Source organism: Anolis sagrei, chromosome X (genome assembly GCF_037176765.1).
Source record: "Anolis sagrei isolate rAnoSag1 chromosome X, rAnoSag1.mat, whole genome shotgun sequence".
In the NCBI taxonomy this organism is placed as follows: Eukaryota; Metazoa; Chordata; class Lepidosauria; order Squamata; family Dactyloidae; genus Anolis; species Anolis sagrei.
This window is the reverse complement of record NC_090034.1, coordinates 104,376,753-104,395,524: the sequence shown is the minus strand read 5'-3', so window position 1 is coordinate 104,395,524 and position 18,772 is coordinate 104,376,753. Positions and strand designations below refer to the sequence as shown.

The window sequence follows — 18,772 nt, the reverse complement described above, 5'->3', positions numbered from 1 at the left end:
GTCTACGGACAACGCCGGCTCCTCGGCTTAGAAGTGGAGATGAGCACCACACCCCAGAGTTGGACACGATTGGACTTAATGTCAGGAGAATACCTTTACCTTTACCTACATTATTTTGCACGCTGCTGGAGAGTTTTATGGCATCGTAAATTACTTAAATTATCCTCCCCGCATAAGCGGTAGCTAAATTTCCTACTTGACAGATGCAACTGTTTTTCTGGCTGCAAAGGTCAACAGCAAGCTAGACAAATGGTCGGGAGCTTACTCCGACCCGGGCTGGCTTCGAACTCAGTACCTAAATTTCCTACTTGACAGATGCAACTGTCTTTTGGGCTGCAAAGGTCAACAGCAAGCTAGACAAATGGTCGGGAGCTTACTCCGACCTGGGCTGGCTTCCAACTCATGACTTTTAGGTCAGTGGTGATTTAATGCAGCTGACTCCTAGCCAACTTCACCACAGCCCAGTCCTTAATTATAATGGTAATAATAATAATAATAGCCAATACACCAGAATGGCTTTGACATTCGATTTATTCAAACAGTTATTATCTCATGTTGTTATCCCACTGGGTGGGATGCTTGCTCCATCAATGTTCAAAATTTACACAAATGACCAGCCACTGCCAGAAGGGACAGAGAGTTTCATCTATGCTGATGATCGTGCCATCACCGCTCAAGCGGTGGTTGAACAGAAGCTCTCCGAAGCTCTAGGTGCTCTTACCGCCTACTACAGGGAAAACCAGCTGATCCCTAATCCATCTAAAACACAGACATGCGCCTTTCACCTTAAGAACAGACAAGCATCCCGAGCTCTGAGGATTATTACCTGGGAAGGAATCGAACTGGAGCATTGCAGCGCAACCAAATACCTGGGAGTCACTCTGGACCGTGCTCTGACCTACAAGAAGCACTGCCTGAACATCAAGCAAACAGTGGGTGCTAGAAGCAATATCATACGAAAGCTGACGGGCACAACCTGGGGATCACAACCAGATACAGTGAAGACATCTGCCCTAGCGCTGTGTTACTCTGCTGCTGAGTACGCATGCCCAGTGTGGAACACATCTCACCACACTAAAACAGTGGATGTGGCTCTTAATGAGACATGCCGCATTATCACGGGGTGTCTGCGCCCTACACCACTGGAGAAACTACATTGTCTAGCACCACCTGACATCGCCAGGAAGTAGCAGCCAATAGTGAAAGGACCAAGGCAGTGACATCTCCAGCTCATCCCTTGTTTGGGTATCAGCCAGCACGTCAACGACTTAAATCAAGAAATAGTTTCCTAAGATCTACAGAGACACTCGCTGGAACACCCCAGCAAGCGAGAGCCCAAAAGTGGCAGGCTCAAACCCAGAACCTCAACCAATGGCTGATACCAAATGAGAGACTCCCCCCTGGACACACAGAAGACTGGGCGACTTGGAAGGCGCTGAACTGACTGCGCTCTGGCACCACGAGATGCAGAGCCAACCTCAAGAAATGGGGCCACAAAGTGGAATCCTCGACATGTGAGTGTGGAGAAGAGCAAACCACTGACCACCTGCTGCAATGCAACCTGAGCCCTGCCACATGCACAATGGAGGACCTTCTTGCGGCAACACCAGAAGCACTCCAAGTGGCCAGAGACTGGCCAAAGGACATCTAATCAACTACCAAGCTTGCAAACTCTGTTTTGTCTGTTTGTTTTGTTTTGTTAAAAATGTAATACAATTGTCTGGTTGATACTGACACGATAAATAAATAAATAAATATCCCACTGGATCGATTCCGCTCTTAATTCAATTATTTTGCATATAAGTCTTGTTTTGCATGTCTCGCCATCTGTTCATTCCAGCCTAGGCCTAAATAAACTTGTATTTCTCCTTCTGTTCATAGAGCCAGCTAAGGATTCCCAAGTTTTGTTCCATCAGGCAGGTAAGTCCTCTCTTTCTTCTGTATATTATTATTATTATTATTATTATTATTATTTTACAGTATTTATATGCTGCCCTTCACACCCCGAAGGGGAATCAGAGCGGATCACAAAACACATATACGACAAACATTAAATGCCATTATACACCGAGAAGAAAGACAATTGTAGATAGATAGAGGTATATTTATGCTTTCCCATCTTCGGCATCTTGGAGGCTGTGCTCGGTTTTTGTGGCAGCCACAAAGTATGTTGAATTGGCTGCATGGCCACCTGTTGGATGGCCATCTGTCGGGGGTGCTTTAAATGTGATTTTCCTGGTAGAACCCATTAAGAAATTATATTTATAGCTCACAGAACGAAAATCGTGTTGCATCGTGTTATTCCCCACTGGATGTTGATTCTGTGATCAATTCTGTTCAATCTTGAGCCATCATAACAATTCATGGTTCAAAGAGATTGAATAGGCTACTGCTGTCTATTTATCATATGTATCTAGCATTTTAAAGACAATGAAGCCCCTAACAGTTTTTTTTCCCCTTTTCTTCCTTCTCTTCTTTTTCTATGTTCTTTCCTGGGGCCATTCTCAGATGAGGACAAATTAAAGGTAAGTGTGTGAAATGTGAATAATATGGCTTTTACTAGCCATAGTGGCTTTTATTCTTGCTTTGCCTACTTGCAGGAACAGCTGAAGCAACCCTTATCTGAAATATATCTATACAATATAGATAGATAGATAGATAGATAGCGCACTGGGTTAAACCGCTGAGCTGCTGAACTTACTGACCAAAAGGTCACAAGGTTCGAATCCAGGGAGCGGTGAGCTCCCGCTGTCAACTCCAGCTTCTGCCAAACTAGCAGTTCGAAAACATGCAAATGTGAGTAGCTCAATCGGTACAGCTCCAACGGGAAGGTAACGGCGCTCCATGCAGTCATGCCTATGGCCACATGACCTTGGAGGTGTCTATGGACAACACCAGCTCTTCAGCTTAGAAATGGAGATGAGCACCAATTCCCAGAGTTGCACACGACTGGACTTAATGTCAGGGGAAACCTTTACCTACCTTTACACATACACACACAGAGACACACACACATTAAAAAAGGTAAAGGTAGTCCCCTGACATTAAGTCCAGTCATGTCTGACTCTGGGAGTTGGTGCTCATCTCCATTTCTAAGCCGAAGAAGCCAGCGTTGTCCGTAGACACCTCCAAGGTCATGTGGCCGGCATGACTGCATGGAGCGCCGTTACCTTCCCGCCGGAGCGGGTACCTATTGATCTACTCACATTTGCATGTTTTTGAACTGCTAGGTTGGCAGAAGCTAGGGCTGACAGCGGAAGCTCACGCTGCTCCCCGGAATCGAACCTGCGACCTTTTGATCAGCAAGCTCAGCAGCTCAGTGCTTTAACCCACTGCGCCACCGGGGGCTCCACACACACATTATATATATATATATATATATATATATATATATATACACACACACACACACACACACACACACACACACACACACCACACACACACACACATACACACATAAATTTAGCAATATAATTTATCGTTATATTATTTGCAAAATCTGTCATATATATGTGTGTGCATATATATGAGTGTGTGTGTGTATCTCAGATAATGGTTACTATATATATATATATATATATAAATTTTAGCAATGTAAGTAACACTATATTATTAGTAAAGTCTTGTTACAGATACACACACACACATATTTTAATAATATAGGTACTATATTATTAGCAAAGTGTCAAATGTATACATATATATTATAATAATGTGTGTGTGTGTGTGTGTATATATATATATACATATACATATATACGTATACACACACATTTAGCAATATAATTTATCATTTTATTATTTACAAAATCTGTCATATAGGCATGTGTGTATATATGTGTGTGTATATCTCTCTCAGATAAGGGTTACTTCACCTGGAATAAATAAATTGTGTGTGTGTGTGTGTATATATATATATATAGCAATACAAGTATCAGTATATTATTAGCAAAGTTTTGTCACACACATACACAAATAAACATTTTAACAATATAGGTATCATATTATTAGCAAAGTCTGTCAAATGTATACATATATATTATAATAATGGATATACATACATATATACATATACACACACATTTAGCAATATAATTTATCATTATATTATTTGCAAAATCTGTCATATATGTATGTATGTATGTATATATATGTGTGTGTATATCTCTCTCAGATAAGGGTTACTTCACCTGGAACAAATAAATGTGCGTGCGTGTGTGTGTGTGTATGTGTATGTGTGCGTGTGCGTGCATATATATATATATATATATATATATATATATATATATTATTAGCAAAGTCTTGTCACAGATACACACACACATACATAAACATTTTAACAATATAGGTATCATTATATTATTAGCAAAGTCTGTCAAATGTATACATATATATTATAATAACTAGCTGTGCCCTGCCACGCGTTGCTGTGGCCGATAGTAAAACTTATCAAAGTTGAGGTAGATATCTGGACTATTATGAAAGAGAGGTACCTACCTCTTCCTTCCCCCTTTTCCTCCCCCTTTCTCTCCTTTCTTCCTTCTCTACCTCTTTCTTTCTTTCACTACTTGGTTTCATCCTTCTCTCTTTCCTTCATTCCCTCCCCCTTTCTTCCTTTGCCTTTCTTCCCCCCCTGTTTGCTTCCTTCTTTCACTTTTTATTTCCTTTTATTTCACCACCATCATAACAATAACAATAATGCAATGCATTGCCTCTGGGACCTGACACCTCTCCCATTCCCCCTAAAAGGGTCTCATAGGAACAATAGCATAATAATAATAATAATAATAATAATAATAATAATAATAATAGAAATAACAACCTTTACCCGCCACGTGTTGCTGTGGCCAATCTTCCCTCTTTCTCTCCTTCTTTCCCTCCTTCCTTCCTTCCTTCCCTCCCATCTTTCCTTCTCCTCTTCTTTCTCTATCTCTTTCTTTCCTTCCCCTTTTTTCTTTCTTTTCTGCTGTCTCTCTTTTCTTTCCTTCCATCTTTCCTTTTCTTTCCTTTTCTTCTTCCTTCTTTCTCTAACTTTCCTTCCTTCCCCCTTTTTCTTTACCTCCCTTTCTCTTTCTTCCTTCTTTCCTTCCTTCCTGTCTTTCCTAGATTTTGACAGGGCGGGAAGGGGTGGGGTGGGTTTTGGAGGTGGCGTGAAGTAAAAGGAGGTAAGATTGGGGTGGGGGAGTGATGGAGCGTGGGGTTGTGTGTGTGTGTGCAGCAGCGGCGGGGAGTGATGGAGCGTGGGGTTGTGTGTGTGTGTGCGGTGGCGGGGGGGAGTGATGGAGTGTGGGGTTGTGTGTGTGTGTGCGGTGGCGGGGGGAGTGGGAATAACCTACCAACAGCTAGTAGGTTATAACTGAGTTGGTACCTGAGAGCAACAGGGCGGTGTAAAATTGCATGTGTGCGTGCGGCGGCGGGGGGAGTGATGGAGCGTGGGGTTGTGTGTGTGTGTGTGCGGCGGCGGGGGGAGTGGGGTTGCATGTGTGTATGCAGCGGCGGGGGGAGTGATGGAGCGTGGGGTTGCGTGTGTGTGTGCGGCGGCGGGGGGAGTGGGGTTGCGTGTGTGCGTGCGGCAGTGGGGGAAGTGATGGAGTGTGGGGTTGTGTGTGTGTGTGTGGCGGCGGGGGGAGTGGGGTTGCGTGTGTGTGTGCGGCGGCGGGGGGAGTGATGGGGTGTGGGGTTGTGTGTGTATGTGCGGCAGGGGTGTGTGTGTGTGCGGGAAGCGGCGCGGCGGGGCTTGGAGTGGGCATGGTTTCCGCAGAGGGAACGTTGGCCGGAAGGGCATGTGCGCGCGCCAGGGAACTTGTGGCTGGATGGCAATGCGCATGCTCAGTTGTTTTGCCGTTTTGTGAGTGTGTTGTTGTGTTGTATTTCATTTTGAGTAGATGCGTTTGTACCTTGTGGGTTGTGTTATGGGCATGGGAATTTTGGTTAAGTTTCGTTGGGGGATTTTTGAGTTTTGTTTTTTTGCCGTTTTGAGTGTGTTGTTGTGTTGTTTTTCATTTTGAGTAATATGTTTGTACCTTGTGGGTTGTGTTATGGGCATGGGAATTTTGGTTAAGTTTCGTTGGGGGATTTTTGAGTTTTGTTGTTTTGCCGTTTTGTGAGTGTGTTGTTGTGTTGTTTTTCATTTTGAGTAGATATGTTTGTACCTTGTGGGTTGTGTTATGGGCATGGGAATTTTGGTTAAGTTTCGTTGGGGGATTTTTGAGTTTTGTTGTTTTGCCGTTTTGTGAGTGTGTTGTTGTGTTGTTTTTCATTTTGAGTAGATATGTTTGTACCTTGTGGGTTGTGTTATGAGCATGGGAATTTTGGTTAAGTTTCGTTGGGTTTTTTTTTTTTGAGTTTTATTCTTTTGCCGTTTTGTGAGTGTGTTGTTGTGTTGTTTTTCATTTTGAGTAGATATGTTTGTACCTTGTGGGTTGTGTTATGAGCATGGGAATTTTGGTTAAGTTTCGTTGGGTTTTTTTTTTTGAGTTTTATTCTTTTGCCGTTTTGTGAGTGTGTTGTTGTGTTGTTTTTCATTTTGAGTAGATATGTTTGTACCTTGTGGGTTGTGTTATGGGCATGGGAATTTTGGTTAAGTTTCGTTGGGGGATTTTTGAGTTTTGTTTCCTCGTTGGATGCCCCTAACAAATTTATATATATAGATGGATATATGAACGAACGAACGAATATATATATTACGGTTGCTTTTATATATATATATATATATATATATATATATATATATATATATATTATGGTTGCTTATACCCCGCCCTTCTCACCCGGGGGGACTCAGGGCAGCTTACACACACAAGGCACAATTCGATGCCTGTATTACAAAAACATAATATCAAAAACATAACATCAATAACAACAATAATTATAACACTGATAACAGTTAATGTAAACAATCAATATTATCGGCAGGAATAGCCATAAACCCGTAAAAACAATTAAAACAATAAAAACAATACAAATCTCATTGCTGGTCAGTGTTTAACCGACTCATAGTTAGGTTCTACTTTCCACACATTGTTGGTCCTATCATTCTGGTTCCATGTCTAATTGTCAGGGTGCCCAAAGGCCTGGTCCCAGAGCCAGGTCTTCACCTTCCTCCTGAAGGCAAGGAGGGAAGTTGAAGCCCTGATTTCCCCCGGGAGTGAGTTCCACAGATGGGGGGCCACCACTGAGAAGGCCCTGCTCCTCGTCCCCACCAGCCTCACTTGTGATAGCAGTGGGGTCGTGAGCAGGGCCTCCCCAGATGATCTCAGATTCCGAGATGGGACGTAGAGGGAGATACGTTCGGACAGATACGCTGGACCGGAACCGTAAAGGGTTTTGTAGGTCAAAACCAGCACCTTGAATTGTGCTCGGAACTGAATCGGCAGCCAGTGGAGCTGACATAACAGGGGGGTGGTGTGTTCCCTGTATGTCGCTCCAGTAAGCAGTCTAGCTGCCGCTCGTTGGACCAGTTGGAGTTTCCGAACAGTCTTCAAGGGCAACCCCACGTAGAGTGCGTTGCAGTAGTCTATACGGGATATTCATATTCATTCAGTTAAGGGTTGCTTCACCTGCATCAGAAATTGTATTACATAGTGTCATATGAACTTTACATATTACATCTATTATACATTATATATAATACATATTTGATATATTATATTATATTAATAACACATCTAGATCAGGCATGGGGTAACTTCAGCCCTCCAGGTGTTTTGGACTTCAATTCCCACAATTCCTAACAAATTGTGGGAATTGAAGTCCAAAACACCTGGAGGGCTGAAGTTGGCCCATGCCTGATCTAGATTGTATGAAACTCTTACAAGGGTTCGGTTTAGCCTCCAGTTGGCTAAGAAGACTGAATGACCGTGTCGCGAAAGGATGCAAGTCTCATCCACATGAAAAGTTTGGAAAGTTCTGTTCAATTCTGTTTCGTTCCTTCTCCGCAGGCTGCCGATAGCGACGGGGAGCTCTTTCCGCCTGCGGAGCAACTAAACCACTCCGGAGCTCCTTCTGCCTCGGTTTCAGGAGCCGAAAAGTCCGATCCGGACAAAGGAGAAGCGGAGTTCTCTCTTCCCGAAGAGTCCATCCCAAGCAATTTCTCCATCACGGAAGAGATCCTGGAATTGCTGAGCCAGCGGGGTTTGGATCAGGATGCCGGGAAAGACGGGGTCTTTGTGGAGGAAGGGAAGGTGGAAGCGAGCCACCTGGGTGCCCAGGTAAGAGATGAGCGAGGAGTAACGTTTTGGGAGAGACCGCTAAAGACCACCCAGTCCCTTCTGTCACTTAGGAAGACACAATCAAAGCCCTCCTGACAGATGGCCATCCATCTTGATGGCTAGGGGTCTATACAAAACCTTTGTGGGGCTGTTACCCTACTGATTGCTCCTACAAAATAAAGATAGATAGATAGATAGATAGATAGATAGATAGATAGATAGATAGATAGATAGATACACAATCAAAGCCCTCCTGACAGATGGCCCTAGGGGTCTATACAAAACCTTTGTGGGGCTGTTACCCTACTGATTGCTCCTACAAAATATAGATATAGATACATAGATATATAGATATATATTGTCCTGCAATTATGGAAGCATAGAAAGGGAGAGACTCCTAAAGACCACCCAGTCCCTTCGGTCACTTAGGATGACACAATCAAAGCCCTCCTGACAAATGGCCATGCATCTTGATGGCATGGGGTCTATACAAAACCTTTGTGGGGCTGTTACGCTACGGATTGCTCCTACAAAATAAATACATAGATATTAGGCTTGGGCAATCCATGGTTCTAAATGGTTCTAAAGTACTTGCAAAACTAAAGTTCTGGTGGTGAAAATTTCAGAACTCTAACAAAACTTTCAAAATTTAATTATTATTTCATTATTGGTGATTTTAATGACAGAACCAATTAGGAACTGCCATTTATTATGACATTTTGAAAGTTTTGTTAGAGTTCTGAAATTTTCACCACCAGAACTTTAGTTTTGTAAGTACTTTAGAACCATTTAGAACCATGGATTGCCCAAGCCTAATAGATATAGTCCTGCAATTATGGAAGCATAGGAAGGGAGAGACTCCTATAGACCATCCAGTCCCTTCTGTCACTTAGGAAGACACAATCAAAGCCCTCCTGACAGATGGCCATCCATCTTGATGGCTAGGGGTCTATACAAAACCTTTGTGGGGCTGTTACCCTACTGATTGCTCCTACAAAATAAAGATAGATAGATAGAGACACAAACAAAGCCCTCCTGACAGATGGCAATCCATCTTGATGGCTAGGGGTCTATACAAAACAGTGTCTGACATTAATTTTTGCTCCCAAAGATTTGCTAGGTCTTATTTTCAGGGGATGTCTTATTTTAATATCTGTTTGTACATACAAAACTTACGAATTAGATATGACTAACGAAGATTTGCACACCCCTAGTAATCACCCCTTAGTTCTTCTGCAGAATCGAACTATTGCATTTTTAAATCTCCTCATTTCTAGCTTCTGATTGGAAGTAAAGAAACTAGAGATATTTGGGCACTGAATATATCACTGACCTCATCGCTTAGACAATCCATTCCTCAGCATTTGTGCGGATCACGACACCTTCTGTATTTGCCTCCATTCATATCTATCTTGAGAACGAGCTGGCCAGTGTAACATTGTATGACCATGTTCATCTCTCACATTATACGCCATACATTATACAGTACATATCTCCGTGCTGAAATTCATTTTATTAGTTTTGGCCCAGCTTCATTGTGTACATTTTGTCTCCTTCTTCAGGACCAGCCCCTACCGAAGGTTGTATTGGGAGGAGGAGAAGAAAAAGGAGAAGAAGAAGAAGAAGGCGAATTCCAGGAGGATCCTTCCATAGATGCCATCCATGCATCAAGGGAGACCATCCAAGACCATCTGGCCCCGGTGCTTCGCCACTCTTTTACTAGTGACTCCTCAGAAGAAGAGGAACAGCAGCCACGCGAAGGATCCGACGGACCTTCTCCCCTCCATGTTCTGGAAGATTTGGCCTCCGAAGAAGCCAGTGGAAAGCTGGAGGAGACCCTCAATGAGGGTTCCCACCAAGACAATGCCCAAACCAGGGAGATCCTCTGCCCTGAAGATGGTGAGCAATCCCGTCGGCCAAACGTCGGCCTCCAAAAGGCATGGAGTGTCCCCAGAGGGGATGTCTTGACTGTCAAGAAGACAGAAGACGGTCCCAAGCGGGACTCCACCTTGACCAAGGAGGACTGGCTCTTGATCGAGAAGATCAAGAACTACTACGAAGGGGTGGAGATGGCGGTGGCGACAGTGGTGAAGAAGGACTACGCTCCTCCTCCGGTGCCACCTGGGGTGGTGCGAGAGTCCATCCTCCGGTTCAACAGCTTCCTCCGGCAGAGCGAGTCTCCGGACGGGGAAGTGGGCGGGGCCAGGCCCAGAAAGGTCCGCCCACTTTCCTCCAGAAGCCAATCAAGTAACACAGAAAGGTCTCCCAGCCACGAAGATTCCAAAGAGGGGCGGAGCCAGGTATCCTTGAGGCCAGAAGCGTCAACAAGGGGGCGGAGCTCTTCCGAAGGTGGCCAGTCAGCAAGCGGCGGCACCGAACATCCCTCTCAAGGCAGGTCCCATTCATTTCATTCTGAGAACGAGCAGAATTCACATCTTGATGTGGAATCAAGTGTTGCCCAAATGGATCAAGGGAGCGGGTTGGAGGAGGACCTTGCCGAGCCTGAGTTCAAGTCCTGCGCGGAGATCCGGAGAGCTTGGCAAGAGAAGGAGCGCGAAACCATGGAAGGGGGCAACCGGCGGTCCTATACGTCCCCGGAAAAGACACTATACATCGAGCCGCTGTGCATCGTGGAGGATTCGGACCTCGAGGACCCCCCTCCGGTTCCAAACAGAGATCCAGAAGGTGCCGAGGCGGCGATGGGGAAACAAACAGTGGGGATGTCCACGGAGGAGTCCCCCACGTATCTCCCCACTTTGGACATTTATGAAAACAACGGAGGAGACCCGTGCCTGTTGGAAAACTCGGAACGGATCCTTAGCAAAGTCCAGGCACTGGCGAAGATGTATAGCGAGAAGATCAGCCGACTGAAAGTGCCAAAGAGGGTAGTGGAGAGGCCGGGGATGAGGCCCCGGGCCCCATACCGGAAGGGCCCCATCAGGACCTCGGTTGGGACACCGGAAGGGAAGCCAGTGCCCAGCATCCCCCAATGTGAGTGAAGTCCTAACATTATGTATGCCTTTGGGGGGTGTTTTTGATGGCTGGACACCCAATGCACAACTAGAAAGTTTTTGAGCCAAGTTTGGTTGAAATAGAGGGTTGACTGTACACTGAGTTTCTGGGAATTACTTCTTCAACAGAAAATCTGGTATCGGAAAAAGAAATAGCAGTAAAGTCGGGACTAACATGCTACCACTTGCTTAATAATGGAGTTGGGGACAGCTGCAGTTTAGCTCGTCTGTTGTAAGAAGACACAGAGTTGTATCAGCTAGAGTAGAATCCCATTCTTTTCCAGCTCGACTTTTAGTGCATTGGGTTGTTGTAGGTTTTTCCGGGCTATATGGCCATGGTCTAGAGACATTCTCTCCTGAAATTTCGCCTGCATCTATGGCAAGCATCCTCAGAGGTAGTGAGGTCTGTTGGAACTAGGAAAAAGGGTTTATATATCTGTGGAATGACCAGGGTGGGACAAAGGACTCTTGTATGTTGGAGCTAGGCATGCCACATACCAGTACTGCCATCTGTTGAGGAATTACAAGGGTGGAGGCATTACTTTTTATTCAACCCTCGTATGTTGGAATCCGCCCTGAGTTCCTTTGAGGAGATAGGGCAAAATACAAATAGCATGTTGTTGTTGTTGTTGTTGTTGTTATTTCTCCTGACACACAAGCTTTAACTGTGCAAAAGCTTCCCTGGCCACCACCGAAACGCGGGGTTCCGGGCTCAGCGATGAGTCCAGGATTACTCCCAAGCTGCGAACCTGCGCTTTCTTGACTAACCAACTTGATTGTTGATTAATCTCTGTCTTGATAAAATATTGCAAGTCTCGATTGGAGAAATGAGGTGTTGATGCTGTTTCTTTCTTTTCCTCTTTGCTCCCTTTACCACAGGTGAGCCACGGATCTACGGCCACGTCCTCATCCACGAGCCCCTCCAGCATGTGGTCGGGGTCCAGGAAAACACGCCTCTTGTTGCCGTCACTCGGGGCACGGCTTTGGAGCTGCGCAGCGAAAGGCCGCCTCCGTTGCTCTCGCTGGACCTTCTGGCTCCCCTCCGCCAGTCCTTGCTGTGCCTTGCATCCGGACCTTTGGAGGCTCAGCCCAATGCCCCCCGAGACAAAGACTTATCGGAAAACACTGAATGCAATTCGAATCCTCCGATGCCAACGACAGGAAGCAAAGCAAGGGAGTCTCCTTTGCCCTCCGAGTGCATCACCAAATGCCACATGAATGCCAAACCACTAAGGGAAGTTGGAGAGGTTGCACAGTCAATTTGCAGGAACCAATTGGAGCCATCTAAAGAAACTGAATTCTCTGGCTTTTCCTTAGAATCGCAGGACACAAACGCTTCCATAATTTGTTCCCTGCCAGACAAACCCAAACCCAGGTTTCTCAATTCCAAAACTACCGAAGCGCCATTGGTACAGAAAGAGGAGCATCCTCCATCTCTTCCAAGTGATGCCTTCCAGGCAAACAGAACCAACACTCCCCCTTGTCTAGATATGACTCAAAGCGATAATGTGGACGCCAAGGGACCAAACTGGAGCAACGACCGGTCCAAAACACTCCTTCATGGCTCAGAGACTCTAGATCTGGATCATTCAAAGCCTCAATCTGAGGCCTCGCTAAGGAACGTTCCCGGCACAACATCACCCTTATGTCCGGGGTCGCCGTTACGGGACTCCCGTCCTGCTCTTTCTTCCAACCCACCAGCAGAATCGGTTCCCACCGCTTCCGTTCCCGTAGCACCGATGCCGAAGCTCTTTCCCACCTCGCCGGTCCGGCGGTGCCTCTCGTCCAGCGCCGCTGCCATTTCACGGTACATCGCCGCCTCCTGCATCAGCCAGAGCTTGGCCAAGAAGAACGGCGCTCCTCAACCGGAGGAACTCCAGGTGCCTTTCCAACCTCTCACTCCTTCGAGACCGTTAGCGAACCCGTTGGCGCTGCTCCCCAAGTTGGCACCCAGGGCTCACGGTGGGCTTGCGAAGCCGGAGCCGTTGAACACCCAAGCTGGATCCTCTTCTCCTTGCTTCAGATCTGGACCTCTCTCTCCAACGCGCCATAGGGCTTTCTCCTCCGCTGCCGTCGATCGGCGCTCTCCGTTCTCGTCCGCTTCGGAGCCAAACTCTCGGGTTCAGTCCCCTTTACCTGTGAAGCCCAGAGTTTGCTCTCCTCCTCCGGTCAGACTCCAAGGCTGCACCTTTACGCCACTGTGTGCTCATCCTCCTGGGCATGCGCCGGTCCATATGGCTTCTCCTGTGGCTTTGGCACCAAACTCAGCCATCAGAGGTACGGTAGTGTCTCCCTTTCCTCGGTCGAGGCCTCGAGGAAACAGTTTACCAGACCGTGGGACAACAGAGTCCACGAACGGAGACTCCGGTCCGACCCTCGGCGGTCAGCCTCAGGACCTCAGTGGCATCAAGTGGCCCAACGTGCCCGGCTTGTGCCTCAAGTACGTGAACAGGGAACGGAGGGCGAACCCTCCGGCGGAGGAAGGGTACGCTTGCCCCAAGCCGGACTCTCCCACCAACGCGGATGGAGCGAGGCCCCCCGAAAAGAGTCAGCAAAGGGTCAGCTATTCCACGACGGTCAACATCCAGATCGGGGGCAGCGGGCGCATCGCCTCCTTCAGCAACGCCCAGGTCAGCTTGACCCACCCCCTCCAAGCCACGCCGGAGCAGCTGAGTCTCAGGAAGGTCAACGGAAGCACCCCAAAAACGTGATGCGGAAACCCGTCAAGGCTTTCGGGGATTTCCACTTTCCAGATCTTGCATTTGGAGAGAAAAATTAAAAAGATTTGCAACAGATGTGGGTTTTAGGCAGTGTTTACCAAACTCTGGTCTTCCAGGTTCCAGGATTTTAATCATTGCCCAAACCAGCCAAGATTTTTGGAAGCTGGAATCCAAAACACTTGGAGAATTCGAGTTTTGGGAATTACTGGCTTAAGACTTGCAATTGATATTGGTTTTGTCAAAGGCTTTCATGGCTGGAATCACTACCGTGTTGTTTCTGGACGGTATGGAATCACTACCGTGTTGTTTCTGGACGGTATGGCTGTGTTCTAGCAGCATTTTCTCCTGACATTTTACCTGCATCTGTGGCTGGCATCTTCTAAAGTACTTACTTACTTAGGCGATCCCTCGTTTTCCGAGGAGGATTGTCTTCCAGTGTTCTTGTGGGTCCGTAGGTGGCTGTGGAGCCCTATTCTTGCTCTGCATCTTCTCCCACAGTGAGAGCATTGGTTTCCAGGTGGAAGGCGGTCTCGGTCAGGGTTGGCTTGACGCGCCTTCCTCTTGGCACGCTTCTCCCTTTCGCCCTCCATTCGTGTCTCTTCAAATTCTGCAGCACTGCTGGTCACAGCTGACCTCCAGCTGGAGCGCTCAAGGGCCAGGGCTTCCCAGTTCTCAGTGTCTATGCCGGAGCTTTTAAGGTTGGCTTTGAGCCCATCTTTCGATCTCTTTTCCTGTCCTCCAACATTCCTTTTTCCGTTCTTGAGTTCGGAGTAGAGCAACTGCTTTGGGAGACGGTGGTCGGGCATCCGGACAACATGGCCGGTCCAGCGGAGTTGATGGCGGAGGACCATCGCTTCAATGCTGGTGGTCTTTGCTTCTTCCAGCACGCTGACGTTGTCCGCCTGTCTTCCCAAGAGATTTGCAGGATTTTCCAGAGGCAGTGCTGATGGAATCGTTCCAGGAGTTGCATGTGACATCTGGAGACAGTCCACGTCTCACAGGCATAGAGCAGGGTTGGGAGGACAATAGCTTTATAAACAAGCACCTTGGTCTCCCTACGGATGTCCCGGTCCTCAATCACTCTCTGCTTCATTTGGAAAAATGCTGCACTCTCAGAGCTCAGGCGGTGTTGTATTTCGGTGTCGATGTTGACTTTGGTGGAGAGGTGGCTGCCAAGGTAGCGAAAATGGTCCACATTTTCTAATGTTACACCATTAAGCTGTATTGCTGGCATTGGTGAGGGGATGGCTGGTGTCTGCTGGAACAGCACCTTGGTTTTTTCAATGTTCAATGATAGTCCGAGCTTCTCGTATGCTTCTTCGAAGGTGTTTAGAGTGGCTTGTACATCTTCTTCTTCTAAAGATGACAGCCACAGATGCAAGTGAAACGTCAGGAGAAAATGCTGCGAGAACACAGCCATGTAGCACAGAAACCACACAACACTCCAGTTTTGGTTTTGTTGCAAATTGCAAGGCTCATTCTCCTGTGTTCGCTCTCCCGTAAGGAAAGGTCCGCTGTCCTCGATCTCCCCACCTTGCCAACCCTATATCACAGCATCCTTTGCTCTTGAGTCGATTGCCGTTAATTGGTGCCAGCAGGAGTGCCAAACTTGATCCCAGGAGGGATAGGAACCAAGGCAAACACAACACTGCGTTTGGGCTGTTTTTTACTAAAATCAGCAACACACAAAAGAGTTCTGCTCCAAGATTTAAAGGCACTGTGGTCCGTTTTTGGTTTCCACTGTTACATAATCAGAGAGTGCTTCGCACTTGTAGTTCTCCACTTTGCCAATTGTTTTATAGTCCCCAGGAGTCCCATTGGGTCCAATGATTCAGCGTTCTGGGAGTTGAAGTCTAAAGGACCAAAACCGATCTGAGAAGTCGTCCACACTGACTACATCTACACTGTAGAATGAATGCAGTTTTACAGCACTTTAACTCCAATGGCTCAATGCTCTGGAATTCTAGTGAAGCCCCAACCCTCTCCGGCATAGAAGGCTCAAGGTCTTGTCAAACTAAAACTCTCAGGAATCCATAGCGTCAAGCCGTGGCAGGAAAAGTGTTGCCAAACTGCATCAGTTCAACAGTATAGATTAGGTATGAGCAAACTCAGGCTCAGGAGCCGGATGTGGCCCCTTGGGCTCTTTTCTCAGGCCTTCCTCTCTCTCATCATTCTATCCTTCCTTCCTTCTTTCTTTCCTCCTTCCCTTCCTTCCTTCTCTTCCACCCTTCTGTCCTTCCTTCCCTCCATCTTTTTCCTTCCTTCCTTCCTTTTTGTCTTTCCTTCATTCTCTCTTCCTTCCTTCCTTCCCTCCCTCCCTTCCCTCACTTTTTCCCTCTTCCCATTCCCTTCTACTCTTTCATTCTTCTCTCCTCTCTTTCTTTCCTCCTTCCTTTCCCTTCCTTCCTTCCTTCCTTCCTTCCTTCCTTCCTTCCTTTCCTTTCCCTTCCCTTCCCTTCCCTTCCCTTCCCTTCCCTTCCCTTCCCTTCCCTTCCCTTCCCTTCCCTTCCCTTCCCTTCCCTTCCCTTCCTTCCTTCCTTCCTTCCTTCCTTCCTTCCTTCCTTCCTTCCTTCTCTTTTTCCTCCCTCCCTCCCCTCCCTCTTTCTCCCTCTTTCCATTCTCTTCCACTCTTTTGTTCTTCCTTCCTTCTTTCTTTCTTTCTTTCCTCCTTCCCTCCCTCCCTTCCTTCCTTCCTTCCTTCCTTCCTTCCTTCCCTCCCTCCCTTCCCTCCCTCTTTCTCCCTCTTTCCATTCCCTTCCACTCTTTCATTCTTCTCTCCTCTCTTTCTTTCTTTCCTCCTTCCCTTCCTTCCTTCTCTCTTTCCTCCCTCCCCTCCCTCTTTCTCCCTCTTTCCATTCTCTTCCACTCTTTTGTTCTTCCTTCCTTCTTTCTTTCTTTCCTCCTTCCCTCCCTTCCTTCCTTCCTTCCTTCCCTCCCTTCCCTCCCTCTTTCTCCCTCTTTCCATTCCCTTCCACTCTTTCATTCTTCTCTCCTCTCTTTCTTTCTTTCCTCCTTCCCTTCCTTCCTTCTCTCTTTCCTCCCTCCCCTCCCTCTTTCTCCCTCATTCCATTCCCTTCCATTCTTTTGTTCTTCTTTCTTTCCTCCTTCCCTTCCTTCCTTCTTTCCCTGTTGTCTTTCCATTCCCTTCCCTCCTTCCTTCCTTCTCTCTTTCTTTCCTCCTTCCCTTCCTTCCTTCCTTCCTTTTCTTTTGTCTTTCCTTCCTTCTCTCTTTCCTCCCTCCCTCTTTCTCCCTCTTTCCATTGCCTTCCACCCTTTCGTTCTTCCTTCTTTCCTCCCTTCCTTCCCTTTTGTCTTTCCTTCCTTCCCTTTTCCCCCTCCATCCCTCTGTATTTAGGGCACACGGCATTTGGAAGGTTGAGAAACACTGAATTAGGAAATAACATTTGTAACCAAGGAACAAAAATTGTGTTATGTAGTGTAACGAGTGGCATTTCCTTTTCTAGACGTGGCTACTTGATCTGTTCTATGGGGCAGCAACCCAATGAAAACCCTTCCTCTTGCAGAAACCCTATGGCAATGCTCTACACTGCTCTTTGTTTCTGTGTAAAACCAATTTGATTTGGATTTCAAGCCCAAGCAGGAGGTGCATTTCGGTATCTAATGGCCAGTGTCACCATTGCAAGCTCAGTTTCCAGAGCTTTGGATTAGTTTACTTTTTAAAGCTGCCAAACTTCACTTTTTTCCACTTTCCAATTTTGAGGCTGGATGGCCATCTGTCGGGAGTGCTTCGAATGTGATTTTCCTACTTCTTGGCAGAATGGAGTTAGATTGGATGGCCCACGACATATTTTCCAACTCTATCATTCTATGATTTATCCTCAATTTTTAATCAATTGTAACTTATGGGAGAGGAAAAGTTCCTTTTTTTCTCTCTCTCCTGTTGTGTTTTTCTAAGTAAACACAATTGCTTAACGGTTTTAGTGTTGTTGGGTTTGTTTGGATTTTGGGGGAAAAAATGCCTATTTATAGTGACACCATTATTATTTTTTAATTTAATGCAAAAGATTCTTTGCCTTCTTAACAAAAGGGTACGGTCTCGTTTCTGTGGTTTGTTGTAATATTCCCCTCCCAAACTTGTAAATAAACACGGATAATGTTTACCTTTTTTTTTCTATCGATTCCGTTCACTGCCTTGTAGGATATACATCTATTTTTAATATATGATGTTCACATCTATGTGCATGCAGATAGGCATGCGCTTTTGGCCCTCAAAAAGGTAGGTTTTCAAATGGAAAAAGGGTGCATCTACACTGTAGGATAAATGCAGTTTGATTCCACTTGGAGTGCTATGACTAAATCTGTGGGATGTGTATCTGCACTGTAAAATTAATGCAGTTTGGTCCCACTTGGACTGCTATGATCAAATCTATGGGATTGTGGGGTGTGCATCTACACTGTAGGATTAACTCAGTTTGGTCCCACTTGGACAGGCATAATTAAATCTGTGGGATTGTGGGATGTGCATCTACACTGTAGGATTAACATGGATTGATTCCACATGGACTGCCATAACTAAATCTGTGGGATGTGTATCTGTAGGATTAACACAGTTTGGTCCCACTTGGACTGCTATGATTATATCTATGGGATTGTGAGGTGTGCATTTACTCTGTAGGATTAACACAGTTTGGTCCCACTTGGACTGCCATGGCTAAATCTATGGGATTTTGAGGTGTATGTCTACAGTGTAGGATTAACACAGTTTGGTCCCAGTTGAACCTACATGACTACATCTATGGGATTGTGGGATTTGTAGTTTGGTGTGACTCCAACACATCTACACTGTAGGATTAAGCACAGTTTGGTT

General features: G+C 46.2%; 1 protein-coding gene across 2 annotated transcripts in view; it reads left to right on the top strand.

Annotated features, from left to right (window-relative positions):
• Positions 1–18,065, top strand: part of LOC132780543 (pleckstrin homology domain-containing family G member 2-like) — a 62,982-nt gene extending 44,917 nt beyond the window's left edge. For both annotated transcript variants that reach the window (XM_067461070.1, XM_067461069.1), the window contains exons 14-18: positions 1,882–1,920; positions 2,509–2,525; positions 7,944–8,213; positions 9,776–11,204; positions 12,104–18,065. In XM_067461070.1, coding sequence (XP_067317171.1) covers positions 1,882–1,920; positions 2,509–2,525; positions 7,944–8,213; positions 9,776–11,204; positions 12,104–13,935 — 3,587 coding nt within the window. In that variant the 3' untranslated portion in view covers positions 13,936–18,065. The remainder of the gene's footprint in view (positions 1–1,881; positions 1,921–2,508; positions 2,526–7,943; positions 8,214–9,775; positions 11,205–12,103) is intronic.
• Positions 18,066–18,772: the final 707 nt, after the last annotated feature.